The sequence below is a fragment of the Amia ocellicauda genome, chromosome 5 (assembly GCF_036373705.1).
Source record: "Amia ocellicauda isolate fAmiCal2 chromosome 5, fAmiCal2.hap1, whole genome shotgun sequence".
Classification (NCBI taxonomy): Eukaryota; Metazoa; Chordata; class Actinopteri; order Amiiformes; family Amiidae; genus Amia; species Amia ocellicauda.
In genome coordinates, this window is record NC_089854.1 from 30,424,481 (window position 1) to 30,444,933 (window position 20,453).

General features: G+C 39.0%; 1 protein-coding gene across 8 annotated transcripts in view; it reads right to left on the reverse strand.

Moving 5' to 3' along the window:
* LOC136750029 (C-Jun-amino-terminal kinase-interacting protein 4) overlaps positions 1-20,453 on the reverse strand; it is a 76,840-nt gene that overhangs the window by 42,841 nt on the left and 13,546 nt on the right. For all 8 annotated transcript variants that reach the window (XM_066704761.1, XM_066704760.1, XM_066704753.1 and 5 more), the window contains exon 2: positions 5,642-5,762. In XM_066704761.1, the coding sequence (XP_066560858.1) occupies positions 5,642-5,762 (121 nt within the window). The remainder of the gene's footprint in view (positions 1-5,641; positions 5,763-20,453) is intronic.

Here is a 20,453-nt window from a genome sequence, read left to right on the forward strand (position 1 = left end):
ATACAGAATGATAACATGGATCCATCATGCCATGTTACCACTGTGCAGGCTGGTGGTGGTGGTGTAATGGTGTGGGGGATGTTTTCTTGGCACACTTTAGGCCCCTTAGTGCCAATTGGGCATCGTTTAAATGCCACGGCCTACCTGAGCATTGTTTCTGACCATGTCCATCCCTTTATGACCACCATGTACCCATCCTCTGATGGCTACTTCCAGCAGGATAATGCACCATGTCACAAAGGTCGAATCATTTCAAATTGGTTTCTTGAACATGACAATGAGTTCACTGTACTAAACTGGCCCCCACAGTCACCAGATCTCAACCCAATAGAGCATCTTTGGCATGTGGTGGAACGGGAGCTTCGTGCCCTGGATGTGCATCCCACAAATCTCCATCAACTGCAAGATGCTATCCTATCAATATGGGCCAACATTTCTAAAGAATGCTTTCAGCACCTTGTTGAATCAATGCCACGTAGAATTAAGGCAGTTCTGAAGGCGAAAGGGGGTCAAACACAGTATTAGTATGGTGTTCCTAATAATCCTTTAGGTGAGTGTATATTGTTGTGCATTCTTCTTAAATCACACAAATGATATCTGCCAGCCATAGCCTCGTGCATCATGACCAGGATTGACCAACAATTACACAGGTAACACTGATCTGCTGTTCATTATTCCAGCTGTTCATTATTCCTGTCACCAAGCAAACAGCTGAGCAAGACTATTAACTCAAAACTTTATCAGGAGAGACTTCAGCTTCAGGTGCCTTTACCCAGGCCAAATTCCAGTTGTCACAAAATACACCACTCAAAAGATATGATAATAAAGTACAATAAATGCAAAATACAATGATTGGCAATATCCAGTATAGTTTAATGTACAAAATAAGTGCAGAGGTAGTCATACCATTCCCCTTTTCATTGCCATGTTCCTGGCCATTTTACATAAGGAAACATACATTTGTTTTATTTTGTTTTTAAATGCCTATAGTTTTACATGTCCTAAACAGAGCAAATCTGTATTAGGTCTTTCAGAAGTCCAGCTGTTTTGATTTAGGAGTCTTTATCGCAATTGAATGAGTTTCAGTTCTTAAATCACACAATTGGTATCCACTGCCAATAGTCTTGCATTATGAAAATAATTGTCTGCTAATTACTGGTCAATCATGGTCACGAAGCACAAGACTATGGGCAACAAATACCAATTGTGTGTTTGAAGAACAGTGTTCACCAATGTACAGTATAGTTAATGTGAAATAAAAACAAGGGGGGGAAAAATACAGTGCAGAGTTTCATCGATAATGCATGTAATGGGCAGCTCAGGCATAATTATCAATATTATATGTAGGTTATACACTCACCTAAAGGATTATTAGGAACACCATACTAATACTGTGTTTGACCCCCTTTCGCCTTCAGAACTGCCTTAATTCTACGTGGCATTGATTCAACAAGGTGCTGAAAGCATTCTTTAGAAATGTTGGCCCATATTGATAGGATAGCATCTTGCAGTTGATGGAGATTTCTGGGATGCACATCCAGGGCACGAAGCTCCCGTTCCACCACATGCCAAAGATGCTCTATTGGGTTGAGATCTGGTGACTGTGGGGGCCAGTTTAGTACAGTGAACTCATTGTCATGTTCAAGAAACCAATTTGAAATGATTCGACCTTTGTGACATGGTGCATTATCCTGCTGGAAGTAGCCATCAGAGGATGGGTACATGGTGGTCATAAAGGGATGGACATGGTCAGAAACAATGCTCAGGTAGGCCGTGGCATTTAAACGATGCCCAATTGGCACTAAGGGGCCTAAAGTGTGCCAAGAAAACATCCCCCACACCATTACACCACCACCACCAGCCTGCACAGTGGTAACAAGGCATGATGGATCCATGTTCTCATTCTGTTTATGCCAAATTCTGACCTACCATCTGAATGTCTCAACAGAAATCGAGACTCTTCAGACCAGGCAACATTTTTCCAGTCTTCAACTGTCCAATTTTGGCGAGCTTGTGCAAATTGTAGCCTCTTTTTCCTATTTGTAGTGGAGATGAGTGGTACCCGGTGGGGTATTCTGCTGTTGTAGCCCATCCGCCTCAAGGTTGTACGTGTTGTGGCTTCACAAATGCTTTGCTGCATACCTCGGTTGTAACGAGTGGTTATTTCAGTCAAAGTTGCTCTTCTATCAGCTTGAATCAGTCGGCCCATTCTCCTCTGACCTCTAGCATCAACAAGGCATTTTCGCCCACAGGACTGCCGCATACTGGATGTTTTTCCCTTTTCACACCATTCTTTGTAAACCCTAGAAATGGTTGTGCGTGAAAATCCCAGTAACTGAGCAGATTGTGAAATACTCAGACCGGCCCGTCTGGCACCAATAACCATGCCACGCTCAAAATTGCTTAAATCACCTTTCTTTCCCATTCAGACATTCAGTTTGGAGTTCAGGAGATTGTCTTGACCAGGACCACACCCCTAAATGCATTGAAGCAACTGCCATGTGATTGGTTGGTTAGATAATTGCATTAATGAGAATTGAACAGGTGTTCCTAATAATCCTTTAGGTGAGTGTATAATGGTAGTTTATTAATAATTAACAAAACATTATGTATCAGTGTATTAATAACAGTGAAACAAATAAAGAAGGCAAATACAAATGAGTTTTGAGCCTTTTTTCGATGCATTTATTGCACTGCAACTGGACTCAATTTGGCAATGCCTGATTAAAATGTTAGTCTTTCTGTTTAAAGGCTACTTTAAAATCCTGTCCCAGAGTGTCCTAATGAACATGAAGCCATACGGTCACAATAACACTGAATGTAGTTACAGCTGCTGCAAGGAAGACCAATCCCGTGCTCTTGTAGCCATCGACTTTTCTGCTATCCAGTAAGTGTTATATCCTTAAACACCCAATATCTCTCCTTTGTGGTATTTACAGTAGCCATGATTGTGATGTTACAGATTGTGATATGTGAAGGTTATACACTGAAGTTTTTAAAGTTCCTAAAATTATAGAAAGGTACCAAAAAATCATAAATACTATACATTCCTACATACACATGAGTACATATAAACCAATCATTTTAGGGACTGCCTAGTTCCTCTTTAGGAGGTTGCAGAGCTCACGACTTAAGAATTCAAACAACTAAGTTGATACTTAATGTAGAAGTTCTTCAGTAACATTTCAGGAGTGACAACCCCAATAGACATACGTGGTAGAAGGTAAATAGAGTGTATTTAGTCCTAGACTCGCTTGACTAAGGGAACGATGACCTGGCCAAGGAGCTGCTACAGAGGCTGTGATTGGGGAGGAGGAGGGATGCAGAGCAACACATGCAAGGAGGTTGCATTTGTTGTGCGATAAAAATACATTAATTAATTAATTAATTAATTTTTTAATCATATTAGCATAATTTGGACACATATTGTTTTCATGTCTAGAATGTATCCGTCTTTGGCCAAAAAGTGAAAAAGTGTGTTTTCTAGGTGTCCATAGACCTAGACAAAATGATCAACAACCACCAGCCCTATCAAAGCATTTCTATTGTGAGGCCACAAGAGGGCCTCTTGTGAAAGGGAATGAGCGACTGCAGAGTCGATTTTATTGCTGCCAACAATGAATACAAAACACAGGAAACATTGTAATCTTTTGACTCATTTTCAATGGGCTTGACTTAGAGGGGACTAAACAAAATAATCCCCCTAATAGCTCTCAGGTTTAAACTAAGCCTAGTCTGTGTTAAACTGTGGGCCTCCAAAACAACCCAAATTAAAATTGTAAAGCCATACTTGATTTTAACACATTCCCTTAATACATTTTTGATTGTTATATATTATTGTATAATTATTATTTAGACTTTCAAGTAGCCTATATTCCTTTGAATTCAAAATAGACATTTAATAAAAAGTTAAAAACTAGTGGGTATAAAGTACTAAGACTTTTTCTACTGTATTTTGAAACTCTAAATTAATTACATTAATTTCATTTCAAAAGGACCTTAGCAATCAGATTGACCATGGGAAACCAAACACCTTTTAATGCAATATATGCATTTTTGTCAGTGAGGAACTATGTAAGTTAAAAGAATAAAACAGTTTTGGCTTTTAAAGCAGCACTTGTACTGCAATGACAGTTTGATGGAGTCTAATTGACAGAAAGCTGGCACAAAAACTGGAGGCATGCAGTTCCTGATTGGAATAATAATCAGGTGGAGGACTTAGTGGAAAAGACACAGGGGGTAGAAATGTAAAGGGCAGCGGCGGTCAGGGAACTAGATTCCTGAACGGTGGCTCGAAGGTTCAATCACAGGTAGCAGACACTGCTGAGCAAGGTAATGCACCTAGATTGCTCCAATAAAAACCCAGCTGCATAAATGACAAAATGATGTGATATATTGTCTGCTAAGTAATATAACACTATAACATGAATACTGAATTCACTGGTATATCTAGATCTGGATGTAGATAAGGGCTGTATTCAGTGTTTATCTAAAATCATATATGTAGGAGTAATGCTTTTGTTTACCAGGGCTACATAATTAGAGAATACAATTTATTTCACTTCCCGCTTGCCCCACCCTGTTACAAAGTACCTGCGCTGATTACTTCACTATATCAGGGCAAGAGAATGCAAAGTCTGATGCAGGAAACCACATCTTCAACACCGGAAATTCACCACCTGGCGTTTCTGCACTGTTTCTATAGGGAATTATCTCTGCCACGCCGTAATGCCTGTGGAGGGCACCACTAGTCAGAGGTGTGGCAGGTGGCAGAGCGAAAGAGGAAATTGAATTTGGCTCCAAATTATTATTATTAATATGTTTTCAAAGGGCAAATGGGTACATCTATTTATACCTTGAAAACATGTTCAAACGACATGCTTATCATTATTCATGATGAAAAGGAGAACAGAAACTTCAAGCAAGAATTACTGGTTAGTAGGCATAATGCACGTATTTCCATCCAGTGGAATCTAGCACCTGGGAAATAATCAGAAATCAATCCTTCCTACAATGACTTCAAATCTACAACACCTAAATCTTGGAACAAGATTACAGATTTGCGCTAATCCATCCTTAAATAATAATGGAACCTTATATTTTACATTTGCTAGTGGTTTGTAACTTTGCTTCAGAACATGTTTCCTAGGTGCATTTTCACAATTTCAAAGTGTCAATTTCAATTAATCTGTGTTCTACCCTAAATGTATAAATGCATGCATCTGTGCACATATGATAATAAGAACTGTGGAGCTGACACCATTAAAGAGGTTAAGGTTATTTATGAATTAAATTTAAAACTAGTTTTTGACTTTTCTTGCTTAAGACACGTTGTAAAGGCAATGAGGGTTTTGTGATTTTCTCTCTATAGTTACAAAAGCAAGTTCCATTATAAACCTCATAAATACATTAATGTGAGCAGCTTTCTATGAAAGAGGAGAGACTGGAACAATGGGAGACTCCCTCCAAAGATTAAAAAAAATGACAGTGGGCTAGGAAAGCGTTTTTAACCAATCCTCGCTGCGGACGACAGAAGACAAAGGTTTCTGGCAGCTGTGTTTTCATTTTCAACAGACAAAACTCAGTGTGCTGTCACAGAGCATCTTGAACATCAAGGTTTGTGGGGGTTTGAGTAACTCACTCTGGTCTGCATAGTTCTTGGCCTTGAGCTCCAGCTGACGGGACTGTGACTCCAGGGATTCCACCTTCACTTGTAGGTCCTTCTTCTCCTGCTCCTGGGAGTCCTCAAACTCGATGAATTTCTATTGGAAGGAACATCAATGTATCAATGGGGAGACGGGCAGAAACTGCTAGACATGATGACCTTGAGGTTCAGTCAAATAGCTAGCTCATGCGCAGTCCAAAAATTCAATGCAAGACAATTCATTTTTTGCACAGGAACGAACACGCATCACAGATTTCTTTATCTATCCCTGAAACAGAACAGGTGGTTCATTGGAGTGGTGGTTTTCCATATCTTAGGTTATAGACTGGTATACATCAGTCCAAATGAAAACATATGAGAATGTGTGTCATCTTAGGCCAAAACCACTTCATTGCAATTATCTTTGATGTTTTTAGAGTTCAGTGTTTGGTGTTCAGTACAATGTCATTGGTGTATATAGTTCCAAACTAATGTAAGTCATATGTTCTTTATGCATTTGTTTCTAAACCTGTGACTCATAAATAAACATTGTTGCTGGGTTTGGTGCCTTTGCTTTCATGTGGTTTTCATGTGAGCTTTTGTTTGATGGCCTCACATTTGGTGTGACAGAAACCTTGCACATGGAAGCCAAGCTAATGTATTAAATTGCTTTCAAAACAACACAGGCTCCCTTACAAACAACCCAGAAAAATGACAGTTAATAAGAGCTTGAAACATTGATTTTCTTAGTGGAAAGCACATTTAAGTTTAACGTAGGGTGGTGGTTGTTACACAACAGTGGCTTCATATAATCGTATATATTGCATACGATTTTATTTTATTTTAAGATAAAATAGATAAATGTTAACAAAACAAAAATTCAGACCTTTACACATCCCATAAATAATTTCAAATATTCCTTCTAATTTTAAAACAAAAGCATTCAATAATAGACTGAAAATATGATTTTTGTATAATATACTAAGTGTAATGTAAAATGCTTATATGCTGCAATTGTTATGTTTAAAATTCTAAAAACAATAAATCCAATTATATAAAATAATATATAATATGTGGTTCATTGGTTTCTATTTGTATAGCAAACATGTATAGTGACATTTCTTATTCTCAATTAAATTTAAAAGTCTGAGAAGCTTTCAATGGAAGCATTTGGCACACCATTTAAAGAGACATCACAAGATAAAATCATACTTAATCACAAGAAAGATAAAAATGAAGAAGTTGAATAACACTAACTACTCCTTTACTGCAATCTCAAGGCCTCCATTTTAGGGAAGGCCAAAGTCAGCCCAGTTTGAGACATGACTGAATAAGAATTGAGTGATTCAGATCAGAAGTTAGTCATGACCTGCCTTTTAAACCAAGATACCACAAATCACAGGCTGTGCTGCACAGTACACACCCATGCTGGAAAACACTGAAGAAGCAACACCGTTCCAAGTGGGAATCCATTTTCTTTGCCCCCCCTTACCACTCCCCCTCACCATTGTTTTATTTGATATTACCTTTAGCTCAGTACGATGCTGGGAAAATACAACCCTTCCTTACATTCCTTAAATGGATGTGCAGCCGCTGCATTTCAGCAGACATGGAGATTTGACACTTTGTTTACCCTGTGTAAATGACGTTTGTCATTCTATCTATATGAAGTATTTATTTTATTTTTAATTAGCAAATGCAACAAGACAGACACTGCATGATTCATGATTCATGTGACTAAAGGTTTAAAATCAGGCACTGCCTAGGCTAAATACACAGAATAACTGGTTCTACTGCAGCTACTAATTTCCAGTGCATTTCAATAAAGTACCCCAATGTATCTCCAATGCTATTTCCTTCTCTCTTGTGTTGAAATTCTGTGCTTCTTGAATTAAATTTAAATACAAGGTTTTCCATTTTAGTTTTTATATTGTGTGTTTCTGCAAAACTATCTTTCTATACTATGTAATTTTACTTTAGCTTTATCTTTCTTTATTTTCCATTCTCTGATAGTGTTTGTCAATGTAGTTAGAGCAATCTAAGTTATGAAGCACTGTGTATGTGTATACAATTATTATTTAGTGCTTTTGTGTTAGATTAGCTAGGGCTTAACTGTTATTTGATCAGACACTGGAATGAAGTGACCAACAAAGATGTTAGGAATACAAACTATTTTATGGATCAGTCATTCAAAAACAAAACAAAAACAAAAAAAAGGTGATGATGAGTGTGCTCTCTGCAGTTTCAATCATGAAGGCAGTCTATCAATAAAACATGAGAACTGTCTGCACTACAGGCAGGATCAATCTTTAATGAGCTTTCCTTTGTATTCTTGGAGAGGCTCACCCATTCTACTGTGCACAGCAGTACACTTCACTCCGGCCTACCAGTCGGGGCCGTGAACCTCAACCTGCCTGCAGAGAGATATCGTGCGTCAGTGGGCTTTAAATGGATCTGGCATCACAGCGAATTTCAAAGAGCTAAACTATGACTCAATCATCTGTCAACCACACGTCACCTCGTTGTCACACAGGGGTGTTTAAAAGAGGACACAACGGGGATATATGAACAGACTGTAAAAAATTCAAAATTCAAGTCAATTCCACTTTTCCAATTCCAATTATTTTTGCCAGTCACATAATTGGCTCTGCTGGAATTGCAATTGAATTGAAAAAGGAATGACAAAGGGAACTGAAATGGAGAAACCTGACCTGACCGCAACCCTGACTGAAAGAGCTGCTGCCGACATCAGACACTTAAGAATTCTCATTCTTAAAAAGCTGAGCTTTATTTTTGAATTCTGAGTTCAATCACTTTGAGTGCAACAACGTGAGCAGAGTTCAGGCATTGAGCTGGGCAAGTCCTCTTCAGTAACACCTCTAGGCGTTTTTTTTGTAATTATGGTAATTATTTTTCAAAAATACTGTTCAGCTCACCTTTAAAATAATAAAGATTCAAAACACAGCCAGACCCTAACTCCAATGCTTGCCCTCACCTTTAGTTTAGTCCCCTTTCTTCAAACTTCTGTCAATGATGAGTTCATCTCTTTTGGAGGGATGTACCACTGGTCAGATACAGATAAATAGTCAAATAACCTTCATGGAGGGTTTTCGGTTACCTTTAGGGGAGTGAACTGTCTGAAAGCCTGTTGTTAAGCACTAGCTAAACCTCACACTAAACTATATACACCTCACTGTCTCCATTATAGGTTCATCTGTATAAGAGGGCTAAATAATGATGTTTCTGTGCATCATGAATGACAGCATCACTTCTGCCCAATCCATGGATGAGATCTATAGTCTTTGACAGCAGGTGCGTGACTGATCTCCACTGAAGAACTGCAGCAGTGCTATAGGCCTAATCTGTTAGAAATCTGTTTTTGCAGTAAATGTAAGAAAGGTGTGTTAAATGCCAAAAGACTTGACAACCATTCTGACCTTTTCGGCACATAATAGCTAGTTTATAATTGGTAATGTTTTCCAAATATAAGGCATAATTATGGACATAGTCTGCATTGAATGTGGCCATTTTTAACACTCTCGTTTTTATAAAAATAAGATTTAAAAAAGGAGACTCTGTAGCAGTAAACTAGAGTCAAGGCATGCAATTCTTCACTGTGCATAGCTGTAAACGATCTCTTTAACATTCCCCAAAGGACCCCGAGTAAAATATAGAAGTGCTCCTAATGCAACAAACATGCTTTTCTGGGTGTGACTCGGCAAGACAAACAAGCACAGGCTAGCAATATATCATGATTAAGGGACAGTTATTTATTCCGATAATAATTTAAAAAAAGATTGCAAGACAATAAATGAATACATTTACAGTCAGTTAAGTTTGAGAACATTTCATCATGTAATTTAAACAATTGCAATGCCTGTGGAAACTGGTCAGGTTTGGAAGTAACATATACAAACCAAGTGGTGGCCTATACATTAGCCTTTGACATAAGCACCATGTGAGTGACTGTCCACTCAAAAAGATCATAGCTATAGCTACTTTCTTTACCCCAGTTTAATAAGAATCACAATTCAGCATTCAGTATCTAAAAATAAAATGACCTAAAAATAAAACAGCAATAAAAACAGTGGATGTCAATGTCAACATAAGAGGATGAAAATACATGCTGTTCAACAGCTACTTTTACAGTCCCACTAAGAAAGCTGCTACCATTTGTGCCCCAGGCATGCTTCTCATAATGAAAGTGTCCTCTTCCAGGCCATGTTCCTTGCCTGAGATACATCTTATGACTAAACTGCTGCCATCGCCTCAGTCTAAGGTACATCAGCTGATCTCTTAATATCAGTCTCGAAATCAGGAGTGAGACAGTCACCTGCATCCCTGTGTGAACATTGTGCCAACACCTTAGGCACCCTGCTCTTTGGAAGACTTTATTTTTAACCTGAATGATAACATGTTGTGAATGTGTGTGTCTCTCATTTCAGGGCATATTGTGATACTGATCGAAAACCCAATGAGCAACACATGATCCACTCAATGCTCCAGCTGCCCCACCACACTGGTTTGATCCATAGTCTTTATTGTATCTCCATGGCAGACGGTATTTCTGCTCGGGGCACGCTATCAGTTAATCTAAAGACCTTGTATCTTCCCTACATTTTCTAGTTAGGCTACCTGAAATATAGATCTGAAAAGCAGTATGTTATAAAACACGAGGGACCACTGAATTGGTTCCTCAATGGAGACTAAGGAGTAATCTCAATTTGCTTTCTTCCATACAGACTGTATGAATTTTGTTTGAATTTGTGTTGTAGATAGTCACAGCACCACCGGAGCCTCCAATTCTAGTTTTGCATTTCTAACAATGTGCCAGCACAACCTCTGTTCGTGCATAAAGTGAAAATGATTCCTGCTTTCACTTTGTGACTGCAAATAGGAACTGGAATATGAGTTTTGTGCATTGTGTACATAACTTGTATAATAAAGCCATGCCTAAGAAACCTACCCAAATCAACCTACACCTTTACAAATTCTTCAATTCCTCTTTGGGATAATAATCATGAGACTTTTTGAACTTCACCTCTAAGCACTTAATTTTGTTCTTATTGTAGTTGTTCACACAAACGTGTGAATGGTAATGAGAAACCGCACAGGGTTTGTTCAAGTTCAAAACAAAAAACAGCATCAAAAAAATAAAGTGACCCTTAAGTATTGCAACTGCACTGATCTTGGCACTTGTCTTACAGGTCTTTAACCACCCAAATAAGACCCTGGCAAAAACAGGGAAGGACACTTTACAGACTGACACGTCCGTAACAGATTTTTACATCCCAGTGCTTGGATTGCAGTCTCTGCGTGTCTGCAATATGTTCTCATCAGACCAGTATGAGAAAACAGAAGTGGACACAGGGCCAGCAAGGGAGGCGAGTTGAGGATTTTTCACGGGATTGTTAGAAACGCTGCAGCAGCAAGAATGACTGGGTGCCTACACTGTGAGCAGGACAGCAGCACACACTGTTCTGTGCTGACATTTTGAACAGAAATGTGGCAGGTGATCACATATCAGATGGCTATTGGACAATGGACAATCCTACCACATTATCATGGGTAGAAGCAGCCTCTTAAGCACTTTGTAACCTGTAAGTAATATTTAGCATTATAAAAAATAGTTGATCTACACCTCCCAGGTTATGCACAATCTGAACTGTGTTGTTTCTGTTTCTTTCTGGAATTCTTTCTCCTAGGAGGACTAATGCAGCATCCAAGACAAAACCAAAAGGCTGCAGCTAGTTGTTAATGGAATATGGCTTCTAAGGGAGGAAACTCTTCAATGTGGCAAATACTTATCAGCTAAGAGGCTTAAGCTAGTCAGACAAATCAAGAATTACAGAATAAATCCGTCTTTGCGGGGCTAGAAGTCAGAGGTATTCTATAGGGGTGTTTGAATGAAAAGTCTAATGTGCGAAATAGTGTATTGAAAAAAGAAAAAGACACAAAGTTAGTATATTCAACATTATTCAAGAAGTGAACAGGGTAAGATTAAAAAATCCTGTTCTGCAAAATACACAGCACCTTAAAACTGCATTTGTTTACATAATTAAAGCAAAATAATGTCACTGAAGGAGCAGTAAATCACCTTGCCCTATGAACTTCATTTCTCCTGGCATGATGCGAGTTCCAATTTTTAGTTTTTTAATAACATAAGACAATACATCTAATAAAGATTTTAAAAAATGTATTTCTAATCATATATTTCACAAATAATAGCATTAGGTGTTCAAAACAACTCCATAAGGTGCACCTGAGGTAGCCACGATATTGTTAACATATTAACAAAGCAATGTTGTACTTTCCCATTCATAAATCAGAACAAATTGTTATATTGAAACAAATACAGCCTATATTTATACATTAAGACCCCGTTCACACTAGTCCTGCTTTTCGACCCGGCCTAAATCTTTCGACCCGGCCTAATGCCGGCCTAAATGTAAATGTGAACGCGCCGGGCCCTGGGCCGGGTGGAAAGCGTCAGCGTGTGACGCAACTCAAGCCCCGCCCCCAGAGACTGCGCGTCTCAGAGACGCGGAATAAACACAGAATAAACACAGAATAAACACAGAATAAACACGGGCACCAAGACAGCTCACACACTGCAGGACACACAGTATTGTCTCTGTATTGTTTGAATGTCATATCAATCTATAGCCATAAATGTATGGATACATTTCGCTAGCTCACAACTTTATATATATTATAAAAGTCTAGTAATGAGTTATAATGATGTAAACAGTTCAAACTACTCAGTCGATTAAAATAAAAGTGTGTGTAGCTGGTAAACTTGCTATTGTTTTTTCTTGTACTAAGTATGATTGAAGTCTGAAATTTAACAGTATGCATTTTAACTGACAAGATCAAGATCTGCAAAGGAGTGCTCAAGACTTTGGACTGGGAAGAAAAGGAATCAAGATAAACAAGAGTCAAGATAAAATCTGTTTACCTGAACAACGTACAATCCTAAGACCTACAGATTCAAATTCAAGAACTCTCAAGTAAAAGTAAGAAAACTGAACAAAACATAACATAACAGTAAGACCATGTTCAGCAGTTTTGTTAAAAAATCTAAAGAAGAGTGGAAATGGAGTACACTGGAAGAAATGGCACACTACTGAAAGTAAGTCTACCCATTTGCCTGAAGAGAAAGGTATTTGAGTAATGCATTTTACCAATGCTCACTTATAGCTCTGAGACCTGGTCACTTAATGCAAAAATTATACAAAAACTGGAAACACAAAGAAGCATGGAAAGACAGGAAAACGAATAAATAGATCCAAGAACAAAAGTGTGTGTGACATCATTGAAAGGGTGAAAAGGTTAGAATAGCAATGGACCAGACACACTGTAAGAAAAGACCGAACATAGACAAAATAAGCTTATGTTATTTTTGTTTTCCTCTGAAGTCCCATCATATGAATCCCATATGCCGTGTCATATGATAACAATGCAAGAGAAGTTGACATGGGACAGCAACAAGTACCCACTCTGCTGGAGGCCACTGTCTGAATGAAGGACGGGGTTACACATTGAGCAAAACAAGAAAACAAGTGTTCAGCAACCGAGTGTCAACTCGACAAAGGATTTCTTTATGCAGTGCCCTGCCTATTAAAGTCCGATTTGACCTCTGTTGTGGTGCAGATTACCTGCCCTGACCCTGGAGAAACAAGCTAGTATCTGTAACTGGAGTTCATATCTAAGCTTTGCATATAAGCATACAAGTGGCAGATCAATATGGCGGTGGGCTATATACAATTTTGTGAAGCACACACTCTGAACAGATGATAGGGATTCAAAAACACCTTCATTGGCGTTTGTTAGGAACTTTAGATATGACCTGTTAAGTGAATAGTTTGCTCTGTCTTCACATCAAAATAGAAGGAAATAAATTATGTCTTATATATCTAGTACTGTGCAAAAGTTTTAAGCAGGTGTGAAAAAATGCTGTAAAGTAAGAATGCTTTCAAAAATAGACATGTTAATAGATTACATTTATCAATTAACTAAATGCAAAGTGAGTGAACAGGAAAAATCCACATCAAATCCATATTTGGTGTGACCACCCTTTGCTTTCAAAACAGCATCAGTTCTTCTAGGTACACTTGCACACAGTTTTTGAAGGAACTCGGCAGGTAGGTTGGCCCAAACATCTTGGAGAACTAACCACAGTTCTTCTGTGGATTTAGGCAGCCTCAGTTGCTTCTCTCTCTTCATGTAATCCCAGATAGACTCAAAGATGTTGAGATCAGGGCTCTGTGGGGGCCAAACCATCACTTCCAGGACTCCTTGTTCTCCTTTACAATGTAGATAGTTCTTAATGACTTTCACTGTATGTTTGGGGTCGTTGTCATGCTTAAATTCGGGGCCAATCAGATGCCTCCCTGATGGTATTGCATGATGGATACGTATGTGCCTGTACTTCTCAGCATTGAGGAGACAAGGAACCTCCACCATGCTTCACTGTTGCCTGCAGACACTCATTCGTGTACCGCTCTCCAGCCCTCCGGCGAACAAACTGCCTACTGCTACAGACAAATATTTCAAATTTTGACTCATCAGTCCAGAGCACCTGCTGCCATTTTTCTGCAGCCCAGTTCCTGTGTTTTCATGCATAGTTGAGCCGCTTGGCCTTGTTATGGCTTTTTGGCCGCAAATCTTCCATGAAGGTCACTTCTGACCAGACTTCTCCGGAGAGTAGATGGGTGTACCAGGGTCCCACTGTTTTCTGCTGGACATCTTCCGATTTTGAAGGGAAGTAAGCATGATGTCTTTTTCATCTGCTGCAGTAAGTTTACTTGACCGACCACTGCGTCTACGGTGCTCGACGTTGCCTGTTCACTTTGCATGTAGTTAACTGATAAATATAATCTATTAAAATGTCTATTTTTGAAAGCATTCTTACTTTACAGCATTTTTTCACACCTGCCTAAAACCTTTGTACGGCACTGTATACATACACTGTGGCTACTGAGGTTCAGCAAACTTAGTATAATTAGTAATGTTATAAATTGCAAGGATCTCCTTACCTCACGCTACACGTTTCTTGTGGTAAAATACCTTAACCTAAAAAATGCATTTCTTTCTGGGAGTAAAAAAAACAGCACAAAAGGTTTGTGTTTTCCTGTGCTTTCCTTTTGTGATATTACATTATCTTTCTAGCATTAAGATTTAATTTTTGCTCAATGCGTGAGGCCATGTGACTGACAGACTAAAGTTCATGTCGTTGTCACTGTGAATTTACTGATAGTTTTTGTTTTTAAACCTTCAGCCAAGGCTCAGACACTGAGACACTAAATGCTGCAGAAAGGGAAATAGGAAGAAACAGCTAAGGACTGATATAGGCCAAGCAGATAAAGGCCAAGACTTAAGCAGTGATCCAACTTTGAAAAGCTTCCCAGCTCTCACTGATTAGATTTCACACTGTAAACAAAATACCTGCCTAGACAGGGATTTGGCAAAGGATGGTCACTGTTTGAATTGCCTTCTTTTGGGTGAGCTCTGAGTTTTCGTGTGAATTGTGCAGGGATTCACAAGGTTAAAATGTTACGACTGGACAAACACACATACGTTTGGGAGGTGATTTCATCAGACAATTCTTGTATCTGGTGGGAAAAAATGTTTAGGCCTTAAAGAGATCTATAAAAGCCCAATTATAGCATACAACAATATTTTTCAGCCTTGTCCCAATTCTAAGACTCAACTGTCTGATGAAAACAAAATCTATACAGGTTTATTATCAAAGGCATGGGTACTTAAGAAGGTCAATTAAAAAAAAAAAAAACTAAAACACTAACATTGAGCCAACTGTTTCCATGTTGTTAACTTCTATTGGGGATAAGTTATGACTCTGTGCTGCTGTATTTATGACATTTTCTAGCACTGCTTTTTCAGATCAATGCGTTTTTGATGCATGTGTGGATTCCTGGCAGGATGAATATTTGTCCTGGAACAGGTGAATGCTGTTATTTTACACACCAATGACCTGCTTATTTGCAGCGGTAGGATAAGAATTGGATCTACACCAGGAATCACATGGAATCAAAGCCAAAACAAAAGAAGCAGCCAGAAGTAGGCCAAGCACAGAGAAGGAGCTGCAAATCAAAGAGCAGTCTAGAAGACACTCTGGAGTCAACAATTAACAGATACTTTGCAGGCCATTAACATGGTGTAGTGAATGATTGCAAGGCCAGCTGGAGATCAACCTGACCTGGGCATATCCATTGAAGAGTACAAGCCTATAAAAAAAGACAATTGGACTGTGTGAACACTTTCGACTGCGAAAATATTAGTGCATCATTCTGGGCTGAAAGGGATAGGATTGTCCTTGCACTGCGACTGTCGTAACTTGAAAGTAAATCACCTCTCAAATCCAATTTTCACTTGAGCCTGATTGAGTTCTGATACATCTGGTGTCTCACTGTGCTGTGCTCTTCATGAGAAATACAACTATTTTCTCGTAATATTAGCAGAAAATTTAAGATTTAAAGATTTAAAGGCAAGCAGTGATGAGGAAACTAAATAGAAAAATTCAAGGCCTATCCACAATCAAGGCCTACAAAAGTAAGTTCAGGATGTGACACTATCTCACAATGTGCAGTCATTCCACGTGTCTGCACTGTATCGATCTCTATACTACTGGGTGCACTGTCCCATGGCAAAGAGAGAAATAAATAAAAGAAAGCAGGAAGGCCTTTTTCCCTTTTCTTGAAAACTTTGGTCTCCACTCCCTTCCTCTCAGTATCTAAAAAGCAAGAGTTGCAATTGAAGTCCCTCTCCGACAATCATCAGGAACTGGAAGTGTTTGAGATCCAACTTCAGAGAAGTTCTTGCTCCTTCCTGCTAGTCGTTACATAATTAGTCATTTTCATGATGTGCAGTTAATTTACATGTGTGTTAGCTGCTGTATAACAAAATGTTTTAGTGCACACATTAAGGACTGCTGACATGACCTAGGTTAAGTTTTTCCAGTTTCAACCCACCTTCCCCAAACGTGCGCGCACACACACACATACAGTGAGGGGAAAAAAGTATTTGATCCCCTGCTGATTTTGTACGTTTGCCCACTGACAAAGAAATGATCAGTCTATAATTTTGATGGTAGGTGTATTTTAACAGTGAGAGACAGAATAACAACAAAACAATCCAGAAAAACGCATTTCAAAAAAGTTATAAATTGATTTGCATGTTAATGAAGGAAATAAGTATTTGATCAGCAAGATTTCTGGCACCCAGGTGTCTTTTATACAGGTAACGAGCTGAGATTAGGAGCACTCTCTTAAAGGGAATGCTCCGAATCTCAGCTCATTACCTGTATAAAAGACACCTGTCCACAGAAGCAATCTCTCCACCATGGCCAAGACCAAAGAGCTGTCCAAGGATGTCAGGGACAAGATTGTAGACCTACACAAGGCTGGAATGGGCTACAAGACCATCGCCAAGCAGCTTGGTGAGAAGGTGACAACAGTTGGTGCGATTATTCGCAAATGGAAGAAATACAAAATAATTGTCAGTCTCCCTCAGTCTGGGGCTCCATGCAAGATCTCACCTCATGGAGTTTCAATGATCATGAGAACGGTGAGGAATCAGCCCAGAACTACACGGGAGGATCTTGTTAATGATCTCAAGGCAGCTGGGATCATAGTCACCAAGAAAACAATTGGTAACACACTACGCCGTGAAGGACTGAAATCCTGCAGCACCCGCAAGGTCCCCCTGCTCAAGAAAGCACATGTACAGGCCCGTCTGAAGTTTGCCAACATCTGAATGATTCAGAGGAGAACTGGGTGAAAGTGTTGTGGTCAGATGAGACCAAAATCAAGCTCTTTGGCATCAACTCAACTCACCGTGGTTGGAGGAGGAGGAATGACCCCAAGAACACCATCCCCACCGTCAAACATGGAGGTGGAAACATTATGCTTTGGGGGTGTTTTTCTGCTAAGGGGACAGGACAACTGCACCGCATCAAAGGGACGATGGACGGGGCCATGTACCGTCAAATCTTGGGTGAGAACCTCCTTCCCTCAGCCAGGGCATTGAAAATGGGTCGTGGATGGGTATTCTAGCATTACAATGACCCAAAACACACAGCCAAGGCAACAAACGAATGGCTCAAGAAGAAGCACATTAAGGTCCTGGAGTCTCCAGACCTTAATCCCATAGAAAATCTGTGGAGGGAGCTGAAGGTTTGAGTTGCCAAACGTCAGCCTTGAAACCTTAATGACTTGGAGAGGATCTGCAAAGAGTGGGACAAAATCCCTCCTGAGATGTGTGCAAACCTGGTGGCCAACTACAAGAAACGTCTGACCTCTGCGATTGCCAACAAGGGTTTTGCCACCAAGTACTAAGTCGAAGGGGTCAAATACTTATTTCCCTCATTAACATGGAAATCAATGTATAACTTTTTTGAAATGCTTTTTTCTGGATTTTTTTGTTATTATTCTGTCTCTCACTGTTAAAATACACCTACCATTAAAATTATAGACTGATCATTTCTTTGTCAGTGGGCAAACGTACAAAATCAGCAGCAAATACTTTTTTCCCCTCACTGTACACACACACATACACACACCCTTTAGGTGCAGCTGGTCATGAAGAAATTTAAGACATTTAAGAAAATTACTCTTCAGACTTCAATGACCATGGCATGTCAAACAGGAAAACAATGTTGGAAGATGGGAGTGTAAAACCATAGGGAGTGTGTGCATGGCTTTCAGTGTTTAAATCAATAAAAGGTTGAACCAGCTAGAAATAAATACATTACATTATGCTTATAAACACTTCTGTACAAAAATATTTTTTCTCTCTAACTGAAAGCTTTATCTAATTAGCCATGAAGGATCCATTCTCTATTTTTACAAGTGATTCAGTTAATGTTGTTGACACACATTAAATCATATTCCTATAGCACAGAGGATATGACCAGAAACAATGAAAGATGTTGTTTTTAGATGGCCCTTAAGATATTTGTACATTTTCTATAGCAGCCCTAAGCCATCCATATACAGTAGCCATTGATTCAGAAGGGAACAGTTGGAAAACAACAGTCAACAGCCAGTTAAGAATAACTACACAAAACAAATTAATCCGAGACCTTTTCTGCTTTGTTTTAATATATTGAGCTTCAGAGGCACGAATTTTATTAGCATAGTGAGTTATTAAGGGTGTCATTGTTTCAGTGACTTGTTAAGAAAATCATGTGTTCCTGCGAAAGCTGGCAAAAACGAGAACAGTCCTATAGACCAAACAAGACAATTCCAGGGCAGTAGCTTTTGAATAACCACAAATATCTGAAGACACAAAACCCGTTCATGTACATTCAAGAAATATTTAGGCTAGCTGTATTGTAATCAGATAAACAAACACAGCCTAATCAGAGGTGAAGAGAAAGCACTAGGGATAAGCCTGAGAAGTAATCTGTGCTGTCAACGGGAAATTTCCCTTTAGTTTCATTCCAACCTAAAAATAATACAGTTCTAGTCAACTTCTGCAATTAATGACCGGAGATGTATCCATCCATCACATGCTGAACACTTCAGCTGACACTTGCCTTCATTGGTAACTGGTGGGTTGAGCTCATACTTAAATACAGTGAAATGCTTTTTGTTGCTATAAATGCGTTCACAGTTTCAGCTTGTTATGATGACGTACATAGAAGTTAAGCCATCATCCCTCAAAATATATTTTTTATATTAATTTGCTATTGATTTCATGTATTTGATGCAGATTTTATGAAAGGTAGAACTAGGCTACAGTGTAACTACTAGCTGAAATATCCTCAGCCTTTGCCTGGGCAATGCATTCGGATGGTGGTTTCAGCTCAGTCCAGACCAGATCTCATTCTGGCTGGATATTTGAGAAACCCAGTGTGCTGCCGTTAGTCCTAAGACAAAGCCTGAGCAGGATATGGGTCGCTAATTCATTAAAAAGTTGACATTTATGCATCCTTCAGGAGCAGACTCCTACCCATCACCCTTGTGTGTTATGTGGCTAATCAAAGCACATGACCTAAATTGTGATGGCCAATATTGAGCCCACGAGGCCGTATAAAGCCAAGATGTGGATGCTTGGAGAGTTTCAAGTCTAAAGTTAAAGAAACACAAGATCATGGATGGGAATAGGTATTACAAGGTGCACATTTCTGTCCAAATGAAGGAGCTGACGATATTGTTACTTTAGTTTGAGTAACTTAGCGTTCACAGACAAGTGAAAGACATAAAATGATGTTTAATGATGTGCACAAACTTGATTTAATAATAATAATAATCTGTCAATAAATGCAGAACAAGACCCCACAATAGAAAACCAATGTATTTATTTATTTATTATGTTCCTCCCTATAATGATGGATATTTGGAAACAAAAATAAAGATAAGAAACAAATATATAGATTAGATTCAATGTACAGGTCTAAAAAAATCTGTACATTTCCCACATTGTGAAGCTGTGATTACTGTATGGCTTTGTATTAAAAATGGCAGAGTTTTGAAGACCAGTGTTGAATCAGATGTGATGGAGACTTAATTGGTGGGTCTGCATGTCCAACACACAATCATACAACTAACTGAAGCCAGGAGAAAACTTTCACTGTGCAGTACTGCACACTCCTACACACTGCTACACACACAAGATTAAAGAGTTGGGAGGTGCTTGTTCTCACTCATCCGGTTTGGTCAGTGTGCATTATATAAACTGCCATCAGCAGCAACGGAAAACTTGTATCGGTTTCAGGTCATTTCCTTACACTGATCTTTCTGTGTTTTCTCCATTAATGTGTATTTATTTATTGCGTTTGATTTTA